Source organism: Gymnodraco acuticeps, unplaced genomic scaffold, assembly GCF_902827175.1.
Source record: "Gymnodraco acuticeps unplaced genomic scaffold, fGymAcu1.1, whole genome shotgun sequence".
In the NCBI taxonomy this organism is placed as follows: Eukaryota; Metazoa; Chordata; class Actinopteri; order Perciformes; family Bathydraconidae; genus Gymnodraco; species Gymnodraco acuticeps.
In genome coordinates, this window is record NW_022989908.1 from 87,795 (window position 1) to 109,015 (window position 21,221).

The 21,221-nt window shown below is 40.7% G+C and overlaps 2 protein-coding genes across 3 annotated transcripts; both read right to left on the reverse strand.

Moving 5' to 3' along the window:
- Nucleotides 1–470: 470 nt before the first annotated feature.
- On the reverse strand, nt 471–5,234 carry LOC117540913 (butyrophilin-like protein 3). 2 transcript variants are annotated; one of them, XM_034207868.1, is made up of 4 exons: nt 4,934–5,234; nt 2,209–2,264; nt 1,204–1,395; nt 471–723 (listed from the first exon to the last, which is right to left on the reverse strand). In XM_034207868.1, exons 2-4 carry the CDS (start codon nt 2,255–2,257, stop codon nt 548–550), a joined length of 417 nt encoding a protein of 138 aa, XP_034063759.1. In that variant the 5' UTR covers nt 2,258–2,264; nt 4,934–5,234; the 3' UTR covers nt 471–547. The 2 variants fall into 2 exon arrangements, with proteins under 2 accessions (XP_034063759.1, XP_034063750.1); XM_034207859.1 differs by having other exon boundaries at nt 472–723; nt 1,204–1,560; nt 4,934–5,231.
- Nucleotides 5,235–6,091: 857 nt separating this feature from the next.
- On the reverse strand, nt 6,092–20,178 carry LOC117540692 (P-selectin glycoprotein ligand 1-like). Its single transcript, XM_034207476.1, has 5 exons — nt 20,105–20,178; nt 7,129–7,184; nt 6,733–7,016; nt 6,291–6,599; nt 6,092–6,109 (listed from the first exon to the last, which is right to left on the reverse strand). Exons 1-5 carry the CDS (start codon nt 20,176–20,178, stop codon nt 6,092–6,094), a joined length of 741 nt encoding a protein of 246 aa, XP_034063367.1.
- Nucleotides 20,179–21,221: the final 1,043 nt, after the last annotated feature.

The following is a 21,221-nucleotide window of genomic DNA, read 5'->3' on the forward strand; positions in this document are numbered from 1 at the left end:
TGCTTTCAACGCTTCGCCCATTCATTTGAATGGGGTGACGTAGGATATTTTCAAACTTCGCCGAACTGCATTGTGGGTAGCATGGCAAGGCGTTGCAAGCATCGCGAGCGTCTATCGGCGTCAAAAGTTGAACAATGTTCAACTTTTGAGGCTCGATGCTTGCTCGAAGCTGGCGTCAGCCAATCAAATCCCGTTTTTGCAATTCCAGCCAGTACAAGCGCTAGCCAATCAAACCGCGTGCAAGCTGGGAGAGCCAGACCGCAGTTCATTGCCTCATATTCCAAACGAGAAATGACGGTAGCAAATCACCCGGTTCTTTCCGACCAGAACTATTTACCGGGATACAAACCGGAGGAGCCAGGCATGGAGGGAGGAGGCAGAGACAGTGGGTGAAACTGGTAGGTTTTCGCCTGTTTGGGGATTTTATATCCAGTTTACTTCGTTTTAACATTGCTATTGCTTTGTATGTCGGGGGCGGGAGATTCATGTGATTGGTTGTTGGTCGCGTTGCTCGCAAAAAATCGCCAAGCTTCAGACACGCCCAGTTTCAAGCTTTTTCGATGCCTGTAGTGTAGACGGGCCGTAAGAAAGACAACGTGAGAGACACAAAGAGAGCCAGTAAAGCCACTGCTGATATTCCCAGTCCGATGTAGAGCGCGATAATTCCCTGGATCTTCTGATGGGGTTTCACAGTTTGTGTCAGAGGTCTGGGCTCAGCAGCAGCTGTGGGAAATAACAGAAAATAAGCACAGAACATTAACAGGGAGACATTTGTACAAACATGCATGTTCTCCAGAGGGTGAATCCTGCTGATTTCTTCCGCTAGCGTCTCCAGTAAGGTTTGGGATTTTTAGCTAAATTTCCTCCACAACTACTTGATGGATTGCCATGAAATTCAGGACAAACGTTCAAAGATATTGAAGTGACTGTTATTTTGTATATATTGATTGTTGTGCTTTTATCTTAATGTGTGCCTATGTCTAAATGTGTCTGTTGATTATATAGATGTATATATATTTTAATGCACATTTCTATATATATTTGTGTTTTTGTATTTGGGATTGGGGGAAACGGTATTTAGATCTCTTTATTATTGACAATAAAGTTGACTTTACTTTTTTGACTTTGATGTTTCCCTCAGGATACTTTTTACCTTTGGTAATCCAAAGCGGCACCCTTAGGGGTTAAGGGTAATTTACTCACCAGTGACGTTGAGCCAGCATCTCCTGGAGTTCCTCCCCTCAGATTTGATGAGTATGTCACACACATAAAACCCAGAGTCACTGGTCCTGAGTCTGGAGACATGAAGTGTGAGGCGTCCTTCTGTGAGGACGTCTTTGTCCCACTGGACTCGTCCTGCAAACTGAGGATCCTGAGACTCTGGGGATTCAACACCTTGATGGAGATGAAACAGGACTGAAATTCTGGTCTCAGTAAACATCTCACAGACGATATAAACTGATTTGAGTGAAGTTCTGGTGCTGAAGGTCCACTCCAGGGTGATGTTCTGGTTCTCCTCTGCCTGATAGGAAGCCTGAGTCACATTCACTACAAATGTTCCTGTGGAGGAGACACAGAGGGACTCTTTAAACTGCAGCTATGTTTCTGTGGAGGAGACACAGAGGGACTCTTTAAACTGCAGCTATGTTCCTGTGGAGGAGACACAGAGGGACTCTTTAAACTGCAGCTATGTTCCTGTGGAGGAGATACAGAGGGACACTTTAAACTGCAGCTATGTTCCTGTGGAGGAGACACAGAGGGACTCTTTAAACTGCAGCTATGTTCCTGTGGAGGAGACACAGAGGGACTCTTTAAACTGCAGCTATGTTCCTGTGGAGGAGACACAGAGGGACTCTTTGAACTGCAGCTATGTTCCTGTGGAGGAGACACATATGGACTCTTTAAACTGCAGCTATGTTCCTGTGGAGGAGACACAGAGGAACTCTTTAAACTGCAGCTATGTTCCTGTGGAGGAGACACAGAGGGACTCACATGCTTGTGTTACAGCATATACCGACAGTTCCAGTTGATTCACAACATTTCAACATTCTCAAAATGCAAATTAAAAAAGTTGTACCCCATTGAGCTTGGCCCTAATACTCTTCCGTACAAAAGAGCATAAACAAGCTACTTTATAAAAAAGGTAATGCTTGAAATATATCATGTTAATATTTTTTAAGAGCTTTAAAGAGACAAACTGAGACTGACCAGAGACACAGCAGGTGAGGAAGAGGAGCAGCAGAAGGATGAAGATCATATTCTCGCTGTGAAAGGAAACACATATCAAAGGTTAGAGGTCACACATTACAAAATATAGGTTGCGGTCTAATTGTCAGTTTAATTTAGGAAGGTTCCCTCGGAGTGAAATGACCCGGAAGTTCCTCAGTGGCAGCCATGATAAGTTGGCCTTTTTTCTAGATGATAGGAAAGGAGCTTTGAAACTTCCTTTATAACCTCCTTTAGCTAGGAAACACTGGACCTTCCTTTAGGAAAGGAAAGGAGAAAATGCTGTCCCACAATGCCTTGGAGCAACATGACCTATGACCATGACACAACATTCAGTTGTTCACGGAAACAACCGATCGTGACTGAGAGATTAGTATCATGTAAGTATGTGCTTATTAAACATTTGACAACTAATGCTGTAACTTGCCAACACTATAATAATCAAAAGGAAAAATATGAACGTTATCTACTTCTACAGACTGTACTTATATAGCGCTTTATCCAGTCTTTAAGACCCCACAAAGCGCTTTACATGCTACATGTCATTCACCCATTCACACCCATTCAGAGCAGTGTACCTCTGAACTAACTTTCACACACCGTTGGCAATGCCATCGGGAGCAACTCACGGTTTAGTATCTTGCAAGGATACATCGACATGTTGGCTGCATGGGCTGGGATCGAACCCACAACCTTTTGGTTATAAGATGACCACACTCCCTCGCAGCCACAGTCGCCCCACTTAAGTAGTCTAATGTGGAGTTAAAAACCGAAAACATTAGAAGCGTAGTATTTACCAGACATTTCCTGTTTTGGTTACTGGAGGAGAAGTTAGCAAGTTGTAGCTAAGAAAATTAGCAGGATCTGCGTTTTTACTCGCTTAATGTGTAACCAACTGGTGAACAGTATTTCCGTGCACATGACTTTTGTTTACAGTGTAGCGCAGTATAAGGTGGACTAATATTAGCTGTGATAGGCCAGTCCTGTTAAGTGGCCTGAGGATTTTTTTATTTGTATTGTGAACGCAACGCTGCGCAAATATGAGAGGATGATAACTACAGCTCAGTGAGTATAGAGGACTCTCTCAGGGGTGTCAAACTCAAGGCCCGGGGGCCAAATCCGGCCCTCGACTTCATTGTATGTGGCCCACAAGAGCTTGCAAAGAATATAATATGTTTATTATACGGTTACATGCCAATTTACAGAAGCAGGTTGCCCATAAACTACATGTCCCACAATGCATCTCATGTTGTGACATTCTCACTGAAGAGACTTCCAAATATTTGCCCTAGACTTCTGGTTTCAGACGTAGTTAATTATGAAGTTATTACACGTTCCCATAATAACCCAATGCAGAGGCAATAATGTAATATAATACATTATTTGATATATATGATTATAGGATCCCAGACACACTCACAACTATAGATTAACACAAAATAATAAAACAAACAAGTTCCAATGGTTTTTAATATTGGATATGGTATGTTGTTTTAGTTCAGTAAAGTTGGAACGATATTGGCAGATTCAGATTTCACGGATCAATAACTCATGAACAAAACGTTGTGCAGACACATAGTACGTCTCCTAAGTACCGTGGTAAGGTTGACAACGAACTACAATCACATTTTGATCAAAAAAAGCCAATACGTGCCGTCCTCCAAACTGGACACATTACATTGGTCTCTATCTGCAGCTGGAGAATAAATTAGTACTCATGGACCTTCTGCAAAGTGCAACTCCGAAAAAAGAGAATACAATCATATTCAATAATATTCAATAACATTACTATTATAAAGTATATTACTACCAAACTCACGACACACATCAATAGTCTCCGGGTGGTCGGACTATGGTTTGGAATAACTCTCTGCTGTAGTCCGACCACCAGGAGACTATTGATGTGTGTCGTGAGTTTGGTAGAAATATACTGTATAATAGTGACGTTTTGAATATTATTGTATTTTCTTTTTTCGGAGTTGCACTTTGCAGACGGTCCCTGTCCCTGGCCTGAGCACTTGTTTCTTCTCCAGCTGCAGATAAAGACCAATGTAATGTGTCCAGCTCGGAGGACGGCGCGTATTGGCTTTTTTTGATCAACATGTGACTGTAGTTCGTTGTCAACCTTACCACGGTACTTAGGAGACGTCATTTGTGTCTGAATAACGTTTTGTTCATGAGTTATTGATCCGTGAAATCCGAATCTCCCAATATCGCTAACTTTACTCAACTTGTTGTTTTGACCATGTTCTTACGATTGAATGATTATTGAAATGTATACAGTTCTGTTTCATATGGGTGTTTCCATATCTAGTCTGTTTCTTTTGCACTCAAAGTGCACCAGATTGATGCATTTAACTCAAATAAATAAAATCTTCCCAGGAGAGCATGTGAATGGTCTCAGACATGCCGATGTGAACACTGTTTCATCAGACGAGAGTAAACAGAGGAGCTGTTTGTGTTTTAACCGAGTTTATGAGTCAATATGTAAAGATATTGACTCATAAACTCGGTAAAAACACCACAGATCTAAAATACATGTTTATTAACTCTAAGAATTAAGATGTATTTCTGGTCTGTGGGCTGTTTGTTGTTGTTAATGTTGTTGTTTTCGACAGGAGTGTAACAGGAAGTTGTTTCAACGCGAGTGACCAGAAAGCAGCAGTTAGAGACATTTTCTTAATAAAGTAGAAAGACTTGTTCTTACCTGCAAACCTGCAGAGAGACCTCAGCTTAGTGTGCTCTGGATCTCACGTTTACACAGAACATATCATCGTTCACTTCTTCCGTTTCAAAAAGTTAAATGGTGGGCACAACTTCATCTTCTTCTTTAGTGTTTATTGGCGGTTGGCAAACCAACTTTTAGGCGCATTACCGCCACCAACTGGACTGGAGTGTGGACAAGAGACTGCAGAAAACAATAAACAAAAGAAACAAAACAAAGAACCAAAACTCTAGATTATTTTAAATTGATCAATTTCTCTTAGAAACTGGTGGGCACAACTTTCACATCCACCTCTCATAATGCATTACAGAAAGAAAAAAAACCTCACTGTACTGCCTCCTCATTGGTCCGTGGGTTTTAGTTTCACTTTCATTGTGACTGGTGGTGAAGAGGGTTGGTTCAGAAGAGGGTTACAAGAATAAACGCCTTTTTTTTTTCACTTAATACAAATAATGATAATAATACATTGTATTTATCAAGCGCTTCATCAAGTGTTTAAATACGCTTTACAGAGGTAAACAAATTAATAAGATAAGATAACAAGTATTTAAAATCGAGCAATAAAACCACGTGTATCGCAACGTCACGGCATCAATCACATGTTAAAAGCTATTCTTAAAGAGCAGTGTTTTGAAGGAGGGGGGTCAGTTTAGTCTCTGTATGTTGTGGGAGTTTATTATGTATTTGTACTCATTCAGCAGACCATGCAGATGTGGAAGAATCAATGAGAGCAGCAGCAAAAACATATGTACGTTTATTTATTTTTTTCAGAAAAAAACATGACAGGATTTCTCAAATTGAACTTAAACTTCTCACTGGAATATTTTGGAAAACCTTTTAATGTGAGACAAATGAATCAGTTCATAGGTCAGATTGCACTGAAGCAAATCTTTTAAAATGTCCCAGATAAAATAAGGGCAGATTTGTATATTTTCAAATTCTAGCGCACCTTTAATGAAAGAAAGATAAGATGTACAGTATACCTGAAGTAAAGTGTCAGAGCGCTGCAGATCTAAAGAGTCAGTATTGTGCAGGAGTGTGAAAATGTCTATAGATGAGCATTAAAGTAACAGATAGTGTCAAACTGTTTCCATTGATCCACCTGCTGAACTGTTACCTGCCCCTGAGTCTGAACCTTCTTCACTGGCTGCTTGTCGTCTGAGGTAGAAATGCACACAGCCAATCAGAGTAAGTAGAACAGAAACCAGTGCAATCTCAAAGTAGAGGCCAATCCTTCCCTGTCTTCCTGTGTTGGGAGTCTCAGGTTTGTTTCTTCCTGTGTTGGGAGTCTCAGGTTTGTTTCTTCCTGTGTTGGGAGTCTCAGGTTTGGTTGTTTTACCTTTTTTTTGGATCTCAGGTTTGTTTCTTCCTGTGTTGGGAGTCTCAGGTTTGTTTCTTCCTGTGTTGGGAGTCTCAGGTTTGTGTCTTCCTGTGTTGGGAGTCTCAGGTTTGTGTCTTCCTGTGTTGGGAGTCTCAGGTTTGTTTCTTCCTGTGTTGGGAGTCTCAGGTTTGTGTCTTCCTGTGTTGGGAGTCTCAGGTTTGTGTCTTCCTGTGTTGGGAGTCTCAGGTTTGTTTCTTCCTGTGTTGGGAGTCTCAGGTTTGTGTCTTCCTGTGTTGGGAGTCTCAGGTTTGTTCCAATGTGTCGCTGCTGTAAAAAACACCAAACAACTCTGTTTCAAAAACATTTCCCTGAAAAAGAAAACTAAAGATCTACAACATTTCTCAGGTTCTCGTACACCCTGGGAGTTTAACATTATTAAAGATGAATGGGGTTTACTCACCAGTGACGTTGAGCCAGCATCTCCTAGAGTTACTCCCATCAGGTATGACAAGTATCTCACACACATAAAACCCAGAGTCATTGGTCCTGAGTCTGGAGACATGAAGTGTGAGGCGTCCTTCTGTGAGGACGTCTTTGTCCCACTGGACTCGTCCTGCAAACTGAGGATCCTGAGACTCTGGGAGTTCATCGCCTTCAAGTAGTTCAAACAGAACTGAGGGTCGGTCCTTAGTATGAAGGAAACAGTGGGTAGAAATGAATCTGAGGGAAGTGTCTGTTCTGGTGCTGAAGGTCCACTCCAGGGGGATGTTCTGGTTCTGACGCAGAGGGACTCTTTAAACTGCAGCTATGTTCCTGTGCTGCTTTAGAGAGAACATCTTTAAAGAGACAAACTAACCAGAGACACAGGAGGTGAGGAAGAGGAGCAGCAGGATGAGGAAGATCATCTTCTCCCTGTGAGAGGACACACACATCACATGTCACACGTTACACACAGTGAACAGCGGCTGACACAAGATGGCACCAGATATCAACATTATATTTGTTATAGCTGTTAGTTTAACAAAACAAATTAAATACAGTCAGAACAAGCCTGAGAAAACACTTACATCGACTAACGTACAAAATAAACTATAGAGATAGTGTGGCGGCTATATCTCCATTGAATAAGGCCGCTCAGTATAAATAATACAAAATGTAATGATGTTAACGTTTTAAGGATATTTAATAAAGTACATCAAAACAATAAACACCTACGGTCAACCAAAGATGACAAAGGCGTGGTGTTACCAAATAATGGAGATAATAAACACAGGCTGACTCAGCATGTTGGCTCCTACACTTAGGATATACATTTAAAGGTGGGGTAGGTAATTTACTTCAGAAACACTTTTTTATATTCCATGGAATGCTCTTGTTACGTCCTCTCTAGAAGGAAATAACACACCCAGTATGGAATTAGGTATATTACAAGTGTTTATTTATATCTAATATATAGGTAGAAAATAATGAGGCAGGCAGCCTGGCACAAACAAAAGGCAAAATAGTACAAAGTAAAATGAAGCTCAACAAAAGAGCCTACAATAACATGAATAGGCTGAACAGAAAGTAATAAATCAACCCTCTCTATAAGAAGGGAACACAAATAACAAAATAAGGTTGTTTAAGAAACACAGCTGTACATGGAGCAAACAATCAACACAACGCTATACTAGTAGAAAACACTCTATATCATGTGACCCCAGTCAACACAATGCTAAGCTAACAGGAACACTCTAACAAACGAAATGTACAAGTCAACCACCGTTGACGTAAATATCGCAGCGAGAGCAGAAGTGTGAGGCGTCTGAGTAGCACGGCAGACCCAGAGCCATAATAGAAGAGTTACGACATCTCCGTTCACTCCAATGGACCACTTTTTTACAGCAATGGCGGATCGTGGAGCCTTTCAATCGTTCCCCGGAAGTTAGCGCCAAGGCTAGCAGAGCTGTAGTGTTGCAGCATAATAGACCGTTCGTGACGGACTTTTAAAGGTAAGAAGAAGTTTAAAGATTTATATTGCGGATAGTATCAGTACATCTGATTCAATTTAACATGTGTATTAAAGGATGTCGGTGGATTATCCCTAAATTAGTAGATTTAGGAAACGTTTACAGATAACAGATCAAGCTAGGATACCGAATCAAGTTAGCAACACACGTTGAACAGCCTTTTAATTGTAAATTCCGTTCTCTTAATGTCATTTCGTCCAACGTTGTTGAATTAGAGAAGAGGGGCTTCTAAACGGGATTGTATGCGGGGGTGGAGGGAGTTAAATATTAGATCAATAGCCTATAACTTTGGTGCGTGTAAGAGTGAGTGTTTTTAGCAGAGCCATAGTGTGTCCTTGTGATTATGCAACCCAGTCTCACGGCATTTCGTGTTCACCAACACGATTTTTAATCTATTGATTCGTGTTCATCAACACGATTTGCTCCTTTTTTTCGTGTTGCACAGCACGATTTTAAAAGCAATGTATTTCTACTGCCTGCAGCACGTCTTTTTCTCCGGTCGGGTCGAGGAAGACCGGAAGCTGTGTGGTTCATAAAAACATGTTCTTACTCAATATCAAGCCACAGTTATTGCTTTTATTTGAAATCGTATAATTTCGGACTTTTGTTGCCGTCTGTGAGGAAAATAAATGGGGCTCAGAGCCTGAAATCTGTATTTTTTAAATCTTTTTTTCCTTCTAATTTGTTATTCTTTTCAAAATAACACACTGTTATTTACTCACCAATAACACATAATTATCCTTGCTTTTATTTATTGGTTTAATTCCATAATCTCGGGCTTTTTTGGCGTCCGTCGGGAACTGAATTTCAAAATAATAATAATGTTATTTTGAAAAGAATATCGAATTAGAAGGAAAAAAATATTTAAAAATACAGATTTCGGTATCCTGAGGCTCTGAGCCATTTATTTTCCTCACAGACGGCAACAAAAGTCAGAAATTATACGATTTCAAATAAAAGCAATAACTGTGTCTTGATATTGAGTAAGAACATGTTTTTATGAACCACACAGCTTCCGGTCTTCCTCGACCCGACCGGATAAAAAGACGTGCTGCAGGCAGTAGAAATACATTGCTTTTAAAATCGTGCTGTGCAACACGAAAAAAAGGGGCAAATCGTGTTGGTGAACACGAATCAATAGATTAAAAATCGTGTTGGTGAACACGAATCAATAGATTAAAAATCGTGTTGCCGTGAGACTGGGTTGGATTATGTTTGTTATTACCTGTGTGTATAATGTTGCAGCTCAGCTGATTTGGGATTGATGGCAAAGGGAGAGGGACTTAAGTGAGAGTGAAAACACAAGGTACGTTTAATACTACTGTTTTATATAAGTAAGCATACTAAACATGTATTATATCACTGTATTATATAAGTAATCTTGTTAGTAACCTACTGTATGGCAGGTGGAGGGGCAGTGATGTTACAGGTGGAGGAGCAAAACTGCAAGACTGCAAAACTCACAAGACAGAGAACTCAAAGTTTGTTCTCCAGAGATGAGGTTGATTTCACTTCAATTTTTTCATATTTTCTAAAGATGTGGAAATGGCACAAAAAAAAACTTGAGAGCTGTAACCAAGACAACTGTAACAACATGAGTAGACAGCCACCAAGGTTTTTCATGTCCCTCTCTTACTCTATTTTGCCAACCCAAACTTCCAGGTGCATGACGGGACACCTTGCTTGTTTTAGTTGTTTGCGCTCCTCTGGCAGGTGGAGGGCAGTGATCCCTTCCCTTCTTCCCTCAATCTTTGAGACTCATGTAAGTAGAAGACATGTCACTGTAAATGTTCGAACATTTAAAATATTATATCAATCAATCAATCAATCAATCAATCAATCAATGTTTATTTATATAGCCCAATATCACAAATGTTACATTTGTCTCAGTGGACTTTACAGTTTGTACAAAATATGTCATACAAAGTATGACAATACGACACCCTCTGTCCTTAGACCCTCACATCGTACAAGGAAAAACTTCCGGAGAAAACCCACAGTTTAAAGGGAAAAATGGGAGAAACCTCAGGGAGAGCAACAGAGGAGGGATCCCTCTCCCAGGACGGACAGACGTGCAATAGATGCCGTGTGTAAATTGAAAAGATAATACATTTGCAACATAGGTAGTCCAAATGTTTTGAAATGCATGTGTGTATAATAGGAAGATGAATCCACGAGGATATCCATCCAGGACCTATGATCCAGGACCACAGCCACGACTCAAGATCCAGGGCTCGCGATCCAGGACAGAGGAGCGCAGGATCATCCATGACTCCGGATCCCGGCGTATATAGACACCAAAAAGAAAGACATTTGGGGAAGCTGGGTTAATCGGAACATGAGAATACACAGGTATAGACAGAGAGAAGGAAGAAGTAAGATGTCCCCCGACAAACTAAGCCTATATCAGCAAAACTAGGGGCTGGATCTAATCAGCCCTAACTATAAGCTTTATCAAAAAGGAAGGTCTTAAGCGCACTCTTAAAAACGGATAGGGTGTCTGCCGCCCGAACACAAACTGGAAGCTGATTCCACAAATGTGGAGCTTGATAAGAAAAGGCTCTGGCTCCCATTGTACTTTTAGAGACTCTAGGAACAACCAACAACCCTGCATTCTTGGAACGCAATGCCCTAGTAGGACAGTAGGGTATAATGACTTCTTTAAGGTAAGATGGCGCCTGCCCATTAAGGGCTTTGTAGGCGAGAAGAAGAATTTTAAATTCTATCCTGTGTTCTATAGGGAGCCAGTGTAAGGCAGCCAGAACAGGAGTAATGTGGTCCCTTTTCCTAACTCTGGTTAGTACACGAGCTGCAGCATTTTGAATCAGCTGAAGCGACTTGACTGACTTCTTGGTACACCCTGATAATAAAGAGTTACAATAATCCAGCCTTGAAGTAACAAATGCATGGACTAGTTTCTCTGCATCGTTTTGAGGCAAGATATGCCTGATTTTTGCAATGTTACGTAGATGGAAGTAGGCGGTCCTTGAAATTGATTTTATGTGGGCGTTAAAGGATAAATCCTGATCAAATATAACACCAAGATTCCTTACAGTCTCACTGGAGGCCAAATTAATGCCATCCATAGTTAGTATATCCTTAGATAATTTGTTTCGTAGATTCTTCGGGCCAAGTACAATAACTTCAGTTTTGGTCGTGTTTAACATCAAAAAGTTTAAGGTCATCCACGTTTTTAAGTCCTTAAGGCAGTCTTGAATTTTATTTAGATGATTAATTTCATCAGGCTTGATTGATAAATATAGTTGAGTATCATCCGCATAACAATGAAAGTTTACAGAATGATTCCTTATAATATTGCCTAACGGAAGCATATATAATGTGAACAAAATAGGTCCGAGCACTGAGCCCTGTGGCACTCCATGGCTAACTTTGGTTTGCATGGAAGATTCATCATTGACACGTACAAACTGAGAGCGTTCAGATAGATAGGACCTAAACCAGTCTAAAGCAGTTCCCTGTATGCCAACTAAGTGCTCTAGTCTTTGCAATAATATATCATGGTCGATAGTATCAAATGCAGCACTGAGATCGAGCAAAACAAGAATAGAGACACGTCCCTTGTCAGAGGCTATTAGAATGTCATTTGTGACTTTAACCAGAGCTGTCTCTGTGCTATGATGTGTTCTAAAGCCAGACTGAAAAGGTTCAAATAAATCATTGTTTTTTAAGTAATCACACAACTGTTTTGCGACCGCTTTCTCAAGAATTTTTGAGAGGAACGGAAGATTAGAAATAGGTCTATAGTTGGCTAAAACCTCTGGATCGAGGTTGTGCTTTTTAAGAAGCGGTTTTATCACTGCTACTTTGAATGATTGTGGAACATAGCCTGATAATAAAGACATATTCATAATATTTAATAAATAAGTGCTAATTAATGGAAAAACTTCCTTCAACAGCTTAGTTGGAATTGGGTCTAACATGCACGTTGATGGTTTAGAAGAGAGAATCATTGAATTTAATTGTTCAAGGTTTATGGCTGAAAAGCATTCTAGTTTACTATCTAGTGTAATATTAGAACTTACGTTTACGGGAGCTGTTGATAACACTATACTGGTCAAAGGCAAGAGGTCATTAATTTTGTTTCTAAGAGTAACAATTTTATCGTTAAAAAAGCACATAAAATCATTACTACTGAGTGCTATGGGAATAGAAGGCTCAATCGAGCTGTGGCTTTCTGTCAGCCTGGCTACAGTGCTGAAAAGAAATCTTGCATTATTCTTATTCTCATCTATTAATGAAGAGTAGTAAGCTGCTCTCGCTTTACGCAATGCTTTCTTATATTCATTGAGAGTAATATGCCAAATTAAACGAGATTCTTCAAGTTTAGTAGAACGCCATATCCTTTCAAGTTGTCTCGACTTTTGCTTTATTTTGCGGGTTTCGGCATTATGCCATGGAGCTAGTCTATGTTGTTTTATTTTCTTCTTTTTCAAAGGAGCAACAGAGTCTAATTTTATTCGCAGCGCATCTGTAGCACTATCAACAACATGATCAATTTGGGGTGGTGTACATTTTGTATAAGTTTCCTCCCTTACATGCAGACATGCTATCGAGTTAAGTATTGGTGGAATCTCTTCCTTAAATTTGGCTATAGCACTAACAGATAGGTTTCTGCTGCAGGAGCTTTTGACTAATGCTTTGTAGTCTCGTAACAGTACTTCAAAAGTTACTAAGAAATGGTCGGATAAAGCAGGATTATGCGGTTCGACTAATAGTTGCTCAATTTCAATACCATAAGTCAGAACAAGGTCGAGAGTGTGATTATAGCAGTGGGTTGGTTTATTTACACTCTGACAAAAACCAACAGAATCTAATATAGAGTTAAATGCAACAGTAAGGCTATTTTTATCATCGTCAACATGAATATTAAAGTCACCTACGATAATTACTTTATCTGTTTTAAGAACCAAAGTTGATAAAAACTCAGAGAATTCAGATAAGAATTCTGAATAATATATACCACTTAAAAATAAGAAATATTACTTTTGTTACTAAGAGTTCATCATGAGCTATGGGCTTCGTAGATACAGGTCCCGTGGTGAATCGTGGTGCAGGGGCCCTTCTCTTTTTGACCACAGGGCGATGCACAAAGATGGTGGGTATAATAATAATATATTTAATTTGTTAGCGCTTTTACAGGTGCTCAAAGACGCTTTACAGATATAGTGAAGGGAAAAGAAAAGGAAGGAACAACAAATAAATATATAGTTAAAGTTAAAGTCAAATAATACAAAAACAATTACACATTAAAAGCCAGATTGAAGAGGTGAGTTTTTGTGAGTTTTTTGAAGGTGGTGAGGTCAGTGCAGTCTCTGATGGGAGGTCAGTGCAGTCTCCAGAGGGAGGGGGCAGCGACGGAGAAGGCTCTGTCCCCCCAGGTCCGGTGATTGGTGCGGGTGGGGATGGATAGGAGCTTGGCTTCTGATGAGCGGAGGCAGCGGGAAGGGGCGTGGTGGTGCAGCAGGTCTGTGAGGTAGGGGGGGGGCCTGATTGTTGAGGGCTTTGTGAGTAATGAGGAGGACTTTGAAGTTGATTCTTTGACGGACGGGGAGCCAGTGGAGGTTCTGGAGGACGGGAGTGATGTGGTCTCGGGAGCAGGTGTGGGTGAGGAGGCGGGCAGCAGAGTTCTGGATATGTTGGAGTTTATTGAGGAGGTTGGATGGTATGCCGCGTAGAGGATGCTATTGCAGTAGTCGAGTCGTGAAGTGATGAATGCATGAATCAGGGTTTCAGCAGCAGAGGAGGAGAGTGATGGGCGGAGACGGGCAATGTTTTTGAGGTGGAAAAAGGCGGTCCTGTTGATGTGATTTATGTGGTGGTTGAATTTGAGCTGACTGTCGAAGATGACTCCGAGGTTGCGGATGTGAGGGGGGGGAGATAGAGTGTGGCTGTCAATAGGCGCATTCACACTGCGGTACTTTTCCCACAAAGGTTCATGTGAACTCTTTTATCGCGTTCACACCAAAAAGAGCCGGTACTAAAATTAGTTCATGTGAACCTTTTTACCCCCTCGAAAGTCCCTGCTAGAGAGCAGAGAGCTGCTAGAGAGCAGAGAGCTGCTAGAGAGCAGGGACTTTCGAGCGGCTCTTTTGTGAGAAAAGAGCTACATTTCTGATTGGCTGGAAGGATTGCAAACCACGCCCCGCAAAACTCCCAAAAAGTTTTGTGAAGCCGCCATTTCATTATCCTCGCATTAGCATTATTAGCATTAGCCCAGCGCAGAAACGCAGAGAGACTAACTTATGGCAACACAAAATAAAACATGGGAGTGGTGGAGATGAGGAGGTGTCGGCGTTCTGGCGATTTACTCGGAAGGCTTCAGTAGAAGCTGCTGGGAGTCCCAGCAGCTTCTACTGAAGCCTTCCCCAACTCCGGGGACTTCCGGCCGGGGACTTTGGGCGGCAGTAAACGCCGTGAAGTGGTTTGCGGCCTGCCAGTAAGCCCAAAGCAGAAGAAGAACAAGTGACGTCAGCGGCTTCATTTGCCTAATCCTCCCCCAGGGACTTTTTCCAGTGTGAACGCGATCTGTACTTAGTTCATGAGAACTGAAGAGTTCACATGAACTAAGTTCACATGAACCTTTGTGGGAAAAGTACCGCAGTGTGAATGCGCCTATTGGTGAAGTTGAAATTCTGGATGTCTTTGATACGGGATGGGGGGCCGATGATGATGATGTCTGATTTGGCACTGTTCAGTTGGAGATAGTTTGTTTGCATCCATGCTTTTATTTCTGAGAGACAGTTGGTGAGAGTGGAGTGTGTTGTGGGGGTGATGGTTTTTGTTGAGATATAAAGTTGGATGTCATCGGCGTAGCAGTGAAATTGAAGGTTGTGGCGACAAATTATTTTGCCAAGGGGAAGCATGTAGAGGATGAAGAGGAGGGGGCCAAGCACCGAACCCTGGGGGACACCTTGGGACAGAGGAGCAGTGGAGGAGGTGCAGATGTTGATAAACTGATGTCTGTCGGTGAGGTAGGATTTCAGCCAGGAGAGTGCAGTGTCGGTGATGTTGAGTGATGATTCGAGGAGGGACAGCAGGATGGCGTGGTTGATGGTGTCGAATGCTGCGGTGAGGTCGAGGAGGATGAGGATGTTGGGTCAAGTGTGCAGGTGGAGTTAATTCCAGTCATGAAGTCAGACAGTTGCATGGGGGTCACAGGGGAGAAGTGGGACAGGGGCTGTGAGGTGAAGGGGGGGAGCCAGGAGGGGAGGTGGGGGGTGCTGATGAGGGTGTCAGATTGCTGTAAATGTGGCTGATTTTGGTTTGGAAAAGCGAGAGGAAGGAGTTGCACTGTTCGGTGGTGAAGGATGAGGTGGCGTTGTCACAGGGTTTGAGAAGTTGGCTGATGGTGGAGAACAGACACTTAGGGTTGCTGGAGCCAGACTGAATGAGTTGTGAGTAGTAATTAGACCGGGCTGCTTTGAGTGCGTTACTGTACTGCTGGAGATAGTCTTTGTAGATTCTTTGTTTCTTTGTATAGCCTCTGCTCTCAGCCTAGTCTTGCCCTTTTTTGTCTCGACAAACTGGTCTGCATCAAAATGTGCCTGCGGAGTGACTTGAGGTTACTTCACACACAGAACAACTCAGTTTTGTCTGCCCACATACATATTCCATAGTGGTTGAATACACAGTATTAGGAAACACTTTATACTTACTGGACGTGTTATACTCATTACATACTGTATATGAAATATGACCAAGAATGTGAGACAACTTTATAGAAATTCATATCACATATGTTACTGATGCCATTTGTCATACTTTGTTAAACTCACAAATAATAAAGTTCCATAACTTCAGTTGAGAACAAAGACTACACCTTATCTCCCCAAGGCAATTTCCCATCCAATAGGTGTGCTATATAGGTGTGTATAACCCTTTCTCCTGTCTGTTTATCCCTCTTTCAGCACAAGAACCAGAGGGGGATTCAATGGAGCCTGAATACCTGCACTGAGACCCTCACCCTGCACCCTGAGTCTCAACTCTGTGTTTTTCAAGCCTTTCCCTGTTTTTTGTATTAAACAAAACATTAAGCTTTCCCAATGCTGTGGTTTTCGTTTTGTGAAAAAGTGCAAATGCAGTGTTTGTATATAAATCACATATTTTGTTGCTGTTGGTCGTGAAATTGCTCCTGCTTCCTCCGCTCTGTGTCAGTGGGGAAGCTGTACATTCGTACTCCTTTCTCTGAGCGATTGGAGCATCCCCAGGCAGCACAGCAAACCATGGTGGCGACTAGGAGGCAGCAGAGCAAACCAGGACAACACGGAGGAAGAGGCACAGACAAACTGCATGATATGCTATTCAATGTTTATTGAATTCCATGTATTTGCAATGGATGTTCCTAAAACAACACATTTAACAACATCATCATCATCATCATGCTGCTGCTGCTAGTCCTTTGATAGTCACCTGTCGGTCTCCTGTCCTTTCTGAAAGCCATAAAGATGACATTAGTCATTTAGATAACTTGTGTCCTCAATTACCATGGTTACTGAAACTACCATGAATTTAAGAAAATGGTAGACATTAATCTAATCTGAATTTTAAAGCATTACTTTAGATCCCCTCCCTCTAAATGTATCAATAAACATTAGAAAGTGATGCTCCTGACTACCATACAAGTTTAAGAAGATAATATTGGTTTTAAAGAATTCAAAGCTATAAATAAACAGCAACAGGCTCTTTAACCAACATGTAAACCAGAGAGACTAACTTATGGCAACACAAAATAAAACATGGGAGCGGTGGAGATGAGGAGGTGTCGGCGTTCTGGCGATTTACTCGGAAGGCTTCAGTAGAAGCTGCTGGGAGTCCCAGCAGCTTCTACTGAAGCCAGTCCCTAACTCCGGGGACTTTGGGCGGCAGTATACGCCGTGAAGTGGTTTGCGGCCTGCCAGTAAACCCAAAGCAGAAGAAGAAGAATTGACGTCAGCGGCTTCATTTGCCTAATCCACCCCCAGGGACTTATTCCCGTGTGAACGCGATCTGTACTTAGTTCATGAGAACTAAAGAGTTCACATGAACTAAGTTCTCATGAACCTTTGTGGGAAAAGTACTGCGGTGTGAATGCGCCTATTCAGTGACTTCGTTTTGCGTTGTCAACCTTTATACTGTGTGTGGAGGGTATGCTAGGTATTAGGCTGGTTTAGAAGGGGTTTGGACACTTTAGCTGGCCAGGATGGCTGGTTTAGCTGGTTTAGCTGCTTCAGCTGGCCAGCTCTTCTTGGATAGTTTTTAAATACTTTTTGAATGTATCTTTATGACACTTTTGTAGACTTTTTTCACATATTTTCAGAAATTAATCTAATATTTTTTAGTAATCTTTCGGGTTATATTCTGATTTATTCAAATACTTTAGAATATCTTTTAATGGACTTCTTACATTTATTTTTCATGATTTATTTCCGGACATTTTCAACATATTTTCTGAAATTATTCACATATTTTTAGGGTATTTTTCAGAATTATTCAAATATTTTTGGATATTTTCAAAATACTTTTAAAATGTATATTTAAGACACTTTTTTCACATATTATCAGAAATTATTATAATATTTTTGGGAAATGTTTTATTAATCTTTCTGGTTATTTTCGGTTTTATTCAAATATTATAGGTTATCTTTTAATGGTCTTTTTACATTTATTTTTTGTAATTTTTTTCAAACATTTACTACACATTTTCTCAAATTATTTACAATTATATATTCATTTGACAGGCAGTACCCTGCAAAAGCTGACCACTTCAAAATATCCCTTTAAAATATGTGTTGTTAAACATCTCTTGATCCATACCCTTAAAATGAGAGACTATTGTTACGTTAGACTCTGCACAGCTCTCCCGTACACCATCAGCCAGATTAAGAGATGGATGTTATATTAAAACCTTTCCAGGGCCAGGAACAGATTTCATTTGAATTACACAAACGGTGAAAAAACATAGCATCATAGCAAACGGTGTATGTTGTGTTTCGTGTATCATCTCTGAAATAGCTTGAATCCACCTTGGCCATGACTTTGACACATGCTTTGCCTGGATGTATAAATGCTTTGGTGCTTAGGCATGTCAATGGACAGCATGGAGTGAAGTGCCACATCACATACTTGTTTGTGGGTGGAAATATCGAAATAGCAAAAAACAACTATTCACGCCCATGTGCAACTATACAGAGTTTTTTCAATACAAAACATGAGTTATGTATTATATTGACATTAATACAAACAAGTGCCCTCACTCTTACCGATACACCGAGGGTGACATGACTCCAAGCACCAAGCAGCATGAAGTAAACCAGAGGGTAATGTAAAATATATATATGACCTGAAGTAATACATTATATTGAACATTTTACATATATGTGTATTTTTGTATTATGAGTTAATAAGTAGGTGCGTTTTAAAATGCTAGATTTTAGAGTGTTAGGAACGTGACACATGCTTGAACTCAAATGCACGACTTACGACAAGATTACAAGATCAAAAAAGTCTTTACTTCGAGAACAAACAAAGTACAACAAAAATCAGTAGTAAAAGCAAACTACAAAAACATAGAACTAAGTCAACTTGGCTGAGGGAAAATGCTACATACGGTTGGTTCTTGGCTTGGAAAAAGAACGCAAATACAAAGCAGTTAATACAGTATTTTACAGGTTTCAAAAAAGTACACTAAACAGCTAAATACACTATTTAACAATATATAAACATGAATAAATAGAATAATGAATATGTAGATAAATGTAAAAATACAAAGATAAATAAATAAAATAATGAATTAATTGGTGAAATATTTCAAAATATATAAAGACAAAGAACAGAACGCAAAATGATCATTTCAGCATTTTATTTTTCACATGTATTTGTTCAGTTTTCTTCTGTGTATCGATATCATTTTTTTTCAAGTGGAATAATATAGACCCTCTGTGATTCAGTTGAACAAATAAAGTAGTAAATAGACTATTTATATATAACTCTCTATCCCATAGATGTCAAACTCAAGGCCCGGGGGCCAAATCAGGCCCTTGGTGGATTTCATTTCGGCCCGCAGGATAATTTCTAATTCCTATTAGATCTGGCCCGCCGGTATATTGCACGCACACCTTCACTCCATCCTGAGGGTCTCCTCCGCTCAGAGCCCAAACATTGATGACCTTGCACCCAAGATGAGATGCCAAGTATCTGAACTAGCATCATAGAGCAGCAACCTGAGTTTAATGGACGTTTCCTTCTGCACTTTCTCTCTCAGGACAACAGGGCATGTTTGGTTTTCTCTTTGAGGGGAATAGTTTTGTTGAAGCTGTTGTTGGCCTGTGGAAAAATGTACTCTTAAGAAATGACTCTGGAGAAGCTGCAGATAGAGCCATAAGAAATGAATGCAACTGATTATTTAATGTTTAATGTTGTTTTTATAGGCAATAATTTAAGCTTTGTTAGTTCCAGGTTTAATATGTGCAATAAGTTCATTTCAATAAGTTCTGCAATAAACATTGAACCAGTCCGGCCCTCGACTAGTACCCATTTTTTAAATGTTGGCCCACTGTGTATTTGAGTTTGACCCCCCTGCTCTATGCAGTCTTTAGGAACCCCTCAAGCTCTTTGCATTCACAACTCATCATTCACCTTTTCACACCCCAGAGACTTGCTCAAGGAAGCATTCTAACACCTTCACACACAGTCAAACAGATTCACACACCATTGGCAACTCGTGGTTCAGTATGTTTCCCAAGGATAACAGTAATTAACTGCAATAGAACAGGTTCATATTAAAGTGTCTGGCAATACTGTTAAACCCTAAAGGCCCTGACACACCAAGCAGTCACCAGAGAACTCGCTGACGCCGACGCCGACTGTTGCGTCACCGTGTTCTCCTGCGTCTTGGCCATATGTCGCACTGGAACACACCGCAAAGACTTCAGCCGAGCACGCGTGAGTGGCAATAACTCTCCTTACCAGCAGGCAGCGGTAGTGTGTATTTGTCATTCAAAAGAGGCAACAACCGGAAGACAGAGAAGAAGAACAGACTACGTGATATAAACAAACAACAAATAGCGTGTGCCAGAGTTCCCGTTAGCCGGTAATTACCGGACTATGACCGGTAAAATATGCTGAAGATCGGCAAATCTAAATCTCTCCGGTCAAAATGTCCGGTCAAAATAATTTCCCTTTAGGGCAATACCGCATCAGTTGCGCAACTTATGTGACAGACAAGAAGAGTATGTGACAGACAAGAAGAGTAAATTCTAATGTCTAACACTTAATGTGGAGAAAGAGATGTCCTGTGTGGGTTGATTGTGCGTTGATCTGTTGGTAATGCCTCGGGGTTCCGGTGGACATGTAAACAAATGCATAATGCTGCGCTATACTTTGTGGCCTCACCCGGTTGCATATTGACGCTTATTATTTAGGTGTCTTTTGATAAGAAGCAGGTAGTCCTAGCATTAGCTAGAACTAGCTAGATCTGATTGATATGAACATAAACCAACCTGATCTCACCAGAATGCGTGACTCCACCACGACTCCTTAACACCGCATTGCGTGGTGGAGTCACGCACTTTGCTACATTTATGTGTCTGCATCACGCAAACAACCCCAATGTAAAGTGAATGAGGCTCCTTTGTCGTGGTGCACACACACATTTCTACAACGTCCATCAGTGAGCTTTTATTCTATAAAACGTTTTTAAAATCTACTTTATAGCTTGTAGTAACTCACGGGAGGCTTCTTTTATTTTATTTGTATTCATAATAATTTGTATTTTTTGTCAGAATGTATTATGGCAACCCTGTCTCCTAAAAATTACGTTCCCACAGAACTAAACTGCATTCTCAATTACGTTTAGCTAAAAACGTATTTTCTCCCACGTTACGTTCCTTATCTCAAATACGTTTATTTTCTACATTTCTTTGCCATTTATTGTCTTGCTTAT